The sequence below is a fragment of the Epinephelus lanceolatus genome, chromosome 8 (genome assembly GCF_041903045.1).
Source record: "Epinephelus lanceolatus isolate andai-2023 chromosome 8, ASM4190304v1, whole genome shotgun sequence".
Lineage (NCBI taxonomy): Eukaryota > Metazoa > Chordata > Actinopteri > Perciformes > Serranidae > Epinephelus > Epinephelus lanceolatus.
In genome coordinates, this window is record NC_135741.1 from 25,640,386 (window position 1) to 25,651,222 (window position 10,837).

The 10,837-nt window shown below is 41.7% G+C and overlaps 1 protein-coding gene across 1 annotated transcript; it reads right to left on the reverse strand.

Moving 5' to 3' along the window:
- Positions 1-4,417: 4,417 nt before the first annotated feature.
- Positions 4,418-10,272, reverse strand: dclre1b (DNA cross-link repair 1B). Its single transcript, XM_033628245.2, has 4 exons — positions 9,620-10,272; positions 8,649-8,814; positions 8,271-8,453; positions 4,418-7,092 (listed from the first exon to the last, which is right to left on the reverse strand). The coding sequence occupies exons 1-4, from the start codon at positions 9,815-9,817 to the stop codon at positions 5,774-5,776; spliced, it is 1,866 nt and encodes a 621-aa protein (XP_033484136.1). The 5' UTR covers positions 9,818-10,272; the 3' UTR covers positions 4,418-5,773.
- Positions 10,273-10,837: the final 565 nt, after the last annotated feature.

The following is a 10,837-nucleotide window of genomic DNA, read 5'->3' on the forward strand; positions in this document are numbered from 1 at the left end:
TCTTGATGAGCTTCAAGAGGTAGTCACCTGAAATGGTTTTCCAACAGTCTTGAAGGAGTTCCCAGAGGTGTTTAGCACTTGTTAGCCCCTTTGCCTTCACTTTGCGGTCCAGCTCACCCCAAACCATCTCGATTGGGTTCAGGTCCGGTGACTGTGGAGGCCAGGTCATCTGCCGCAGCACTCCATCACTCTCCTTCTTGGTCAAATAGCCCTTACACAGCCTGGAGGTGTGTTTGGGGTCATTGTCCTGTTGAAAAATAAATGATCGTCCAACTAAACGCAAACCGGATGGGATGGCATGTCGCTGCAGGATGCTGTGGTAGCCATGCTGGTTCAGTGTGCCTTCAATTTTGAATAAATCCCCAACAGTGTCACCAGCAAAACACCCCCACACCATCACACCTCCTCCTCCATGCTTCACAGTGGGAACCAGGCATGTGGAATCCATCCGTTCACCTTTTCTGCGTCTCACAAAGACACGGCGGTTGGAACCAAAGATCTCAAATTTGGACTCATCAGACCAAAGCACAGATTTCCACTGGTCTAATGTCCATTCCTTGTGTTTCTTGGCCCAAACAAATCTCTTCTGCTTGTTGCCTCTCCTTAGCAGTGGTTTCCTAGCAGCTATTTGACCATGAAGGCCTGATTGGCGCAGTCTCCTCTTAACAGTTGTTCTAGAGATGGGTCTGCTGTTAGAACTCTGTGTGGCATTCATCTGGTCTCTGATCTGAGCTGCTGTTAACTTGCGATTTCTGAGGCTGGTGACTTGGATGAACTTATCCTCAGAAGCAGAGGTGACTCTTGGTCTTCCTTTCCTGGGTCGGTCCTCATGTGTGCCAGTTTGGTTGTAGCGCTTGATGGTTTTTGCGACTCCACTTGGGGACACATTTAAAGTTTTTGCAATTTTCCGGACTGACTGACCTTCATTTCTTAAAGTAATGATGGCCACTCGTTTTTCTTTAGTTAGCTGATTGGTTCTTGCCATAATATGAATTTTAACAGTTGTCCAATAGGGCTGTCGGCTGTGTATTAACCTGACTTCTGCACAACACAACTGATGGTCCCAACCCCATTGATAAAGCAAGAAATTCCACTAATTAACCCTGATAAGGCACACCTGTGAAGTGGAAACCATTTCAGGTGACTACCTCTTGAAGCTCATGGAGAGAATGCCAAGAGTGTGCAAAGCAGTAATCAGAGCAAAGGGTGGCTATTTTGAAGAAACTAGAATATAAAACATGTTTTCAGTTATTTCACCTTTTTTTGTTAAGTACATAACTCCACATGTGTTCATTCATAGTTTTGATGCCTTCAGTGAGAATCTACAATGTAAATAGTCATGAAAATAAAGAAAACGCATTGAATGAGAAGGTGTGTCCAAACTTTTGGCCTGTACTGTATATAATAGTCTAACAGTCACAGGGGACATTTTTCTGTATTCAGTACTTTTAATACTCTAAATAGGCTGCTTAATTATCCAGTTTTTAGGATTTAGAGGGATATTGGCAGAAATTATATATATATATACAACTACTGTATGTTTTTATGATCATATAATCACCTGAAACTATAAGACTCGTTGGGTCTCATTCATGAAATCTGTGAGTAGATTTGCACCTAAAAAAGCTTGGTACTAAAAACCTGATCTGGTTTCAAGAACACTGCAGAAAACTTGGATTTAATTGTAGTCATGTGTGTATGATCATGAATGTCAATCAGTCATAAACTGAGAGCGTGCTCCCACGAGTCAGCAATTAGCATACAGCCCGCCCATGAATAGCCAGTGACCACCATATGAGGAGGTGATAATTACTGTGGATAGGTGCATCCTGTTGACCTGGAAAAACTTTTGCATGATTGAAGTTATTTTAGGTGAAATGGGGTTGAGAAAAACATTTTATTCTCTTCTGTTAGTGGAGGAAATGAGTGCTGTTAACTCTGTGTCTCCTGTTGTAAGAACCATTCAAAAAGTTAAATGAAAATGGCTCAATATTTAACTTGTGGCAAAAAAAAAAAAAAAAAAATGCAGAAGTACACCCAAAAAACCCACAACACACATTCACATTTCATGAATGAGACCTGTTGTGTTTTCGTTACCAAGACTGAGCCGTTTATATCTACTTATGGAGCAAGTCCTCTCCCACAGTTTCCACCTAACTTCTACAGTAGCCCAGAACTGACAAATCAAACACTGGCTCTAGATAGGGTCATTTGCCACAGTAGTTCTCCCATACACTTGGCACATGGGAGAAATTTCAGCTGGTTGCAATCTGCAACCTCACCACTAGATGCCACTAAAGTCTACACACCGGACCTTTAATACTAACAAACTATGATTTTCAATTCAGGGCTTAACTGTAATGGAGTATTTTTAAAGTGAGGTATTAGTACTTTTACTTAAAGATCTGATCACCTCCTTCACCACTGCTCATCATCATCATTCTGACTCTGAAGCTGTGGCTGATTATTAACACCAGATGTCCCTCCTACATACAGGGAAACCCCACGCAGCAGCCGCTCATTCATCCTTTATGAGAACAAGTGGAGACTCCTGTTGGCGGTTCATGTCAGTCTGACGACCTACTGGTGGTGACTATGATGACCCATCTGAGGTTTCAGAGCTTCACACAGAGAAAACTTTTTAGAAGGCACTCTCTCAAAGCGCAGCCTGAAGGGATGCGTCAGGACTAGGGCCAACTAAAAATGTTTATACAGCTGAATCTGTTGTACTGTTTGTTTAAAGTCGTTGTGGGGAGGCGACCAAGAGGGGATGCATAAAAGCACGAGTGAGTCCTCGTAAGCACTTAGCAAGGCTGTTAGTACGGTGGCTGACGAAGGGCAAATATGCTGCAAGGGCCCGAAACATTTCCATCAGGAGAAATGTGGGGGTGTGGATTGCAGAACTTTTGTTGTGATGACTGGATATGTAGAGTTTTCTGTTGTACTTGTTTTGGGGGTTTGTGTTTTTGACTTGTTTGTTCTTGCATAGCTTCTGTATTTGCAGCACGTTTGCTGTCATTGTATTTGTTTTGGCTTTCTGCAGCACGTTTCAGTTGCTGAATTTGTTCTGGATTATCGTATGTTGTTTTTGAAGTGGCATTGTGTCTGAAGCTGCTGCCCATTTTTCCTAATAGAACATTTCTGGGCCGTTACAGTGCGTCTGCCCATTTCGGCCACTGTTTATTAGAGCTTTGAGAAAATACCGTATCTCAGTGAGAAGCTTTTGTTGTTCAGTTTTTGTCTTCAGTATCGGAGAGTGGACTTTGCAACAGACATGTTTCATTAGTGGATGCTGGATGTGGTTGTTGCTCAGGGCAGCGGGAAGCATGCAGACCTCCAAGCTACCTTTCTGTGGTGGCTAAAATGAATGACAGCTGGGCCTGCTTTGTAGTCTGGCAGTGCAGCATGTATGCTTCCACATTGAAATTATATAAATATGCAGTTTTTGTACAAATGCAGTAAAACCTTCACATTGGGAGCATAGCAGGCTTTATGTTAATTTTCAGACTGAATCAGCCCATTTCTGTATGTGCTAATTGCTGTCATATAACACTTTTATTATCGTCATTTGCAATATAATGTTAATATAGAAACCGTGGAGAGACGATGGGATTTTGTTGAGAGCTGAGTCATTACTGCTCAGCAGGCTGTTTCCTACCAAATATACATGATCCTTTTTTGGGAGGAATCAGACATGCTGCAGAAATCTATCACCGTTATTAGATGAGAAGCAAGACATGAACTTAAAGCATCTGCTGAAATTTTTAGCTAACTATTGCCATCTTAGGGAGGAATAGCAGCATTGCAGCAAGACGCAGCAGTCACTCTTTGGCTTACGTGTACAGTAGATGGCAACAGGAATCTCTGTGCTGTAGGCTTAAAAAGTGAATTTTTAAAAAGGGACACCAGCACTAGGGCTTTAAAAAATTTCAATATCAATACCCTTAATGTGAAACCGATACCAATATAGTACTTAATTTGATACCCTTTTCCCCTACTTTATCTAATACCCATCATGTGAATGGAAGCATTCAGTTCCATAAAATGCCACCAGACACCACAGGTCTGTAGTATAGCCAAACTTTCAAACATTTAGGTGGTATGTCATCATCCTGAACTGCCAACTCTGTTAAAACACCGCACTTCACCACACCATGGAGTGTACGGGTTGTAGCCGCTGTGTTAGTGGGTCAATCACGTCATTAAATCAATGAATGCTTGTGGTGATTGACTGCAAGCAAAATCATATGAAGTCACATTTCTAGATCTGAGTCCAAAAAGAATTGAATGCTGGTATCGTTTGACTGGAGAGGTTTCGATATTGCTTGGCACCCGGTTATTTCAGTCGATACCTTAAAGGTGTTGAGTATCAATACCCAGCCTGAGCACATTAATTTGCAAATTAAAGGGTAATTTATTGAGTAAACAATTCACATATAAAGAGGTTGTATTAAACACAAATATCCGTTTTATTTTTTCTTTACAATAAACCAATCTCTCTAAAGAGGAACATTTTCCTTTTTTAAAACAAGTACAGCCAAAAGTAGAAAGGCAAAGTGTTTCTTCACGATGTTCACAGGTTTGTAAGAGTTACACAGAACTTCAGTCTCAGAGGTTCGGGATCAACACTGCCAGAGTGAGCTGTTAAATCACAGAGAAGATGAACTGCACACCACTGGTTTATGTCACTTCTAATCAAAACAACTATGAAACACATTAACCTGTTGTATGAATACAGTCTGAAGCAATTGTGCTTTTTAATACACATGCATGTCATTTAAAATTTAGTTTTACACAGTCCTTGGATCATTAATATGAACAGTTCTAAGAAATGTTTTACACTAATGTACCTGCAATAGTGGACTAGCAAAACATATCACTACCACAGCTACTTAAGGATGTATGGGAAAGATATCCTGTATTTTAAATATTATCTACCTCAAATAGGCATACAGTCATAAACAAAGGCAATCACAGAAAGTAGGAGTCTTTTTTCCCATTATGAGGTTGCTGACTCAAAACTACAACCAAAACACAGATAATACCAAAACCATCAATCTTAAATACTGTGATTGTCAGTAAAAAAAGACAGCAGTATTTACCCTTATAAAAATAAAGGCCATTTCTCACACTCAGTGGAAATGTTTCAGTGGAAAAGGCAGATCTGAAATATGGCAGAAACATGACTGCTTTAAAACTTTGTGTCACTTTGTCTTAGCTTTTAGGCTAAAAAAAAAATTCAATTTTGGCTTTTGACTCACTTTGCAGCAAAAACTTCTCCATACATTGAGATTAAAAATGCCTAAAAATCCCATCACTCTAATTTTCAGCTGCTTAAGAATGAAGAACAAAAAAGTGACCAGTGCGTCAAGACAGTTGGTTCACAAGGCAAAGAAAAAAAAAAAAAAGGGAAAAGCTTACCAGTCAAATGTTTCCTTACAAACATCAATTACAAATTACTTTAAGATGTGAATCAGCCCTACATAAGACCGACCACTGAAGACTGTCCTGGCTTACACATCCAGGAGGCCAAGGCTGCCGTGATGGAAGCTGAGGGCAAAGGTCCGTCAATCACTTTACAGGTCCGGTCCAAGGACAAACCCTTTTGTAAACTCCAAGCCACAAACACAAAATGGAGGCAACACAAAGAAAATAAAATAAATAAGGAAGGTACCAATGATAAAGTTGTATATTGGCTTTAAAGTGCTTATCTTCACACACACAACACAAAAAGGCCTCTAGAGCAAGGCAAAGACTTCAATGTCAGGTCACATTAATTGTCCGAGAGGTCATCCTCTCCTGTGTCACATACAGAACAGAGGGGAAACTGTTTCACCAAACTCTGCTGCATGAGGCCACATGCCTTGAAGTCCTCCTCTGTGAAGGGGAGATCCTCCAAAAGACTGTTTTCAAGCTCCTCTAAATACTCCTGCCGCAGCACAGTCTGGAAACTGGATGAAGAGCAGGAATCGTTATCGAGGCTGCTTTGCAGTGGCACGCCGTTGTTCTGATCAGCTCCATATTCACTGTGCTGACTCATGTTAGTGTCATCTAACATGTCACCGTCCTGATCAATTCTTTTTCCATTGTGCTGACACATGCTTTCACTGACTGATAATGTGCAGTTCTTGTGAACATTTCCATATCTATTACGCTGGCTGCTGTAATTCTCATTTGAAGCTGTCTCGCTGATTATTTTGGCATTTGTTTCAAAAGGCCTTCTTGTGGTCCTGACAGGCTTCATGCTAGCCTTGGTGTTTGTCAGGATCTCCACTGGAGCAAAGTCGCTCTGGCTGAATTGAAATGGCACAGACTCTTCCATCACCATATCTTTAGGCACTTTGTGGAGGATATTGAGGCTCAAAGTGTCTCCAGTCCCTCCCCTGTTTCTGTTAGGGCTGGGGTCCTTGCTCAGGTCAACATAGATGCAGTCAGAGTCCCTTTCACTACTCTCTGTGTCCATCTCTTCCTCAGAAGCATCCTGCTCTGCGCACTCTGCCTCCCAGGCTTCCTCACATGACGTCTTGGATCCCCTTACAGGAGAATCAAACACCACTCCTTTGGGAGCAAGAGGTTGGAAATGTCTGCGGCGAAGGCTGGTGTATGCTGATGAGCTGAGCTGAGTCTCAGCCTCAGGCTGTCTCAACATGTAGTGTCGGACTGACTCAGGCACCAGGATTTCATGGCGCTTTTTGTTGGGCAGTAAGGCATAGAAGCTTCCGGGTGCATGGTTTCCTACAATGGGTACAAGGGAGGTGGGTTTAAGTGCAGAAACAAAATCCTCCAGCTCTTGGTAAGAGGAGTGATCGGAGTAGGGCACCACATGGACGTTGGGGTGAAAGGAGACCAGGGGCCTGCTGGTGGGAAAGATGGCCAAAGTGGGATGTTCTTTGTTCCACTGGTGTAGAGTGGCAGAGCAGATCTCCGACTGGTCCACAGCTCGGATACGACCTGCTCCTGGGTCAGTGGTGAAGACGTCGGGCAGTTCCAGGGCCTTGAGGGTCTCCATTCTGTCAAAGCTGACCTCGATCCAGGTTTTAAACTCCATCGCCAGCTCCAGCAGCAGCGACTCCTTACCTAGTGCATAAAGGCCTGCAAGGCAGCAGAAGTGAGCATGAGGGTCTGAGTCAGGGAGCAACAGCAAGGTCACAGAGTACAGCTTTATGTAGGGAAAGTACAAGGAATTTAACTTTAAACTCAATAATAATAATAATAATAATAATAATAAAAGTTTCAATTTTAAAAACATTAAACACACAAGACTAACTAAATTTCCAGATCACATAAGATTACAATGATCTGTTGGGTGTTATGTAGTTTTACACATGTTGACTTTGTATTGCAGCTCACCCTGCCTCCATGGGTGGAAATAAATATAAGTTGTTTAAGAGGTATACTATGCAGGAAATGTTTGTTACTGTTTATAAACAGCAAAAGTGAAAGTCAACCCCAGATTCACTCTGGTTTGGAATATTTGTTGGGTTTTTCTTAACGCTGTGTCTGTGACTTTTGTAGCTATGGTTGTAGATGGTGTTCCTGGGCACAGCAACACCCAGAACACAGCAAAATAAGAAGAAAATAAGAAAACACAAGCAGAGGGCAGAGTCTCTGCAGATAAATACACCATCGCACACTTTTAGTTGGTCGTAAGTGATGATTTTGTACGAGTCTGTGCAGGTTTTTGGTAAACCCTGCATGGTATTCCTTGAAGGGTGAAGCTACAATTAGTGAGGGAAATTACATTCCCTATGTGGACTACATGCTCTACCTGTTGTTTGTTTCTTGTTTTTATGTCAGACAGCACAGAATATAAAAACTGTTTATTGACTAAGGGTCACAAAATGCTGACTGGGAAACCAAGATATTTTCTGGGCTGTCAGCTTGATATGAAACCTGTAGTAGTAATTACAAAAGACATGCACATCCCATCGTCCAATGGAGTGGGTGCTCGACCTAAGAAACATCTGGCAAAGTAAAAAACAAATAAGTAGCTGCTGTTAAGAAGAATTTTAATGCAAAGTGAAGAAATGAAACCTCCATTTTTTCTTTTTTTACATGTGCAGGTGTGGGACAATAAAAAGATGTGTCAGAGGCAGCACTCATAACAACAATAAAACAAAAAAATAACTGTCACATACTTAAAACAAGTTTTAAATAAGGCCACTGAGTTGCAGACATCAAGAGAGCTGATCATTTATCATTTCTGGCAGTGGCAAGAACCTATATATTTACTCTACTAACATGAGAAAGTACAAAAGGCATGTTTTTACCTATGACAACATTGTGGTTGGGGTGGCGGCGGATGATCTCTTTGATTTGTTGAGTGGCTCGCTGGCGGGTGGGGAGGGTGCGGTTGGGGTCACAGTTGGTGTTGTCCAGGTACAGGACATCTATAGTGGTGTTGTTCCTCAAGCGCGGCTCACGCAGCATAGAAGGGATATATCTGAAGTCACCTGAAATTAAGAATGTGTCAGTGCTGACTGTAACTGATAAAGTACCTGCATATATTTATTACATTATGTTGTACCAATTATGATGTTGGAACACAAACACAAAGAAATGGAAAAACAAGCCATGGCGTGACAAACATTTTTTTACATCCTAGAAACATCCGTTAAAGTGTTTGGCCTGTGCATTCAGACACTGACCAGTGTACAGTATAGAGCCAAAGTAGCCTTCGAAGAGAAACATGACAGCCCCAGGACAGTGGTTGGCATCTATCAGCGTGACTGTCAGCTTCTCCTTGCCAATGTCATCCAGCGGCAACAGGTATGGCTCATCCAATTCTAAAGGGTGGATCCACTGCTCTTTCACCTAAACAGAAATGAAAATTATTAGTAGAAGATAAATAGGGATGCACTATATTGGGTTTTTTGCCGATATCCAATATATAACAACTTAGATATAACTCATCAAGTGTCTTCTGTAGTAGAATTAACATATTATGCATGCATACTCTTATCGTGATGGCCCACCAGCGGATGGAGACATGAAATAGAATGTTTGTCAATGTATGTAATATTTATTCATTGTGCAAAATAAGAAAAAGCATGTTGGCTGATTCTAAAAGTTTCTTTTAAGGCCAATATCAGCTGATACCGATGACGTGCCGATATTATCATGCATCCCTAAATATAATGCAGCAATAGGTCTACTGTTCTTCACCAATTCAACCTAATGATCGCAACTTTCCTCTGAAAAACGTTAGACACATGAGTTTAGAGTAATGTTGATCATGAGAAATATGTTGACAAAATAAAGTCCTGAAAATTATTCTTGAACCCAAGAACAGTTCAGCCAGTGATGATTTATCTTTCTGAAATATTTTTAAATAGAGTTTTGACGCTGCAAAACAGGTATGCACATGATCTAATCTAAATTTGGCTGCAAAACCAGTCACTGTTGATGAAGTAATTGTTCAACAAAGCTGGCACTCCACTGTCTATGAAAGCAAAGCACGAGTGTGACCAGCTGCTGAGACTGCCCAGCTCCCATTCACATAAAACAACATGTCAATATTCACTGGAATGAGGCAAAGAAATAACGTGAAATGTTTACTGGTTGATGTATTTATTTGACTTATAGTACACACGTATGTGTTTCATGCTTCTCCCCTCACCTGTAGTTTGAGTTTGAGCAGAGTGGCAGTGATAGGGGAGCAGTAGATAGGCCGGTTGCTCCAGGTGGAGGTCAAACCCACCGTGTGGTCGCTGTGCATGTGGGACAGGAAAAATAACCGTGTTCCCGGACACTTGCGCACATGCCAGAAGTCCACGGCCAGCGGGGTGTGCGGGATGACTTTCCCGTTGACTGACATGTCTGAAGTTTGGCTGGGTTTCCCAAAACACGCGGTGCAACAGGTGAGCTAATTACTGTAACTGTAAGAACTGTCACCACACTGACGACACTATAACCGTTACGCTAACTGCTATTCCTATCTGCTATTTAGCGTATCACAAAGTAAGGTAACGACATACACATTACACTGCCTTGATAATTCAAGCAGCACTGGCAACAAATAAAAAAGATTCTCTACTGGTAGCTAGCTAGCGTTGAAGACAACTCCCGACGTTGGCTAACGTTAGCTGTAACTTTAGTTAGCATTCTCCGGCTAAATACGTGCTTCTTATTTCTTCGCGACGCCATTATTTTGTGATTAAAATATCTACTCCGACATCACAAGCAGCTGTCTATCCTTTCATGGTCACAGTTACGGCGCTAACAGCCGTTTATGGAACCCGCGGCTGTTTTCAATTTAACGCTCAACGCCTCTTCCTGTTCTTCTTCTTCTGTGGTGTTTTACCGCAGCTGTCATCCCGGTCGTTGTTGTCATACTGCCACCTAGAGGCCGCACCATGGTGGGTCCCTTGTATAGACTGAGTGGTCCCAGGTCCTGTGGGTAGACCGCTGCCATATGACAGGTAGGTCCTCAGTTGTAGCGATGAGAACACCCACATTTAGAGAAGAAAAACAGCCAAATAAAAAATAATGATTTCAATACAGGAACACTTTATTGCCAGGAAAAAAAGAAGGATTAAGATAATGCAGGATTTGGTGAGGGCGCACATGAAACAGGGGTTTGGGGGCCCTCTGCCTGAAAAAAATGAGCATCAAAACACTAAATTTTCTGCATTCTGGTCATTTCTTATGCACCAAATTGTGCCGTTTACGTCAATTTATAAATATCTTTAATTCTGTCAAAATGAAAGCCCTCTGTTTCTTTCTTATTCTAAATATTGAGGGGACGTGGCCCCTGCTTACCCCCGAAATATCTACACCTGTGAAGATACAACTAATAATGGCTAGAAAAACTAAGTCAAACTGAGTGACATACTGT

Coding starts and splice junctions, on each gene's coding strand:
- dclre1b (XM_033628245.2), bottom strand. CDS start 9,817: ATGTCAGTCAACGGGAAAGTCATCCCGCACACCCCGCTGGCCGTGGAC. Junction 8,815..9,619: donor TGCTCAAACTCAAACTACAG/GTGAGGGGAGAA, acceptor ATTTCTGTTTAG/GTGAAAGAGCAGTGGATCCA. Junction 7,093..8,270: donor CAACCACAATGTTGTCATAG/GTAAAAACATGC, acceptor GCTGCCTTGCAG/GCCTTTATGCACTAGGTAAG.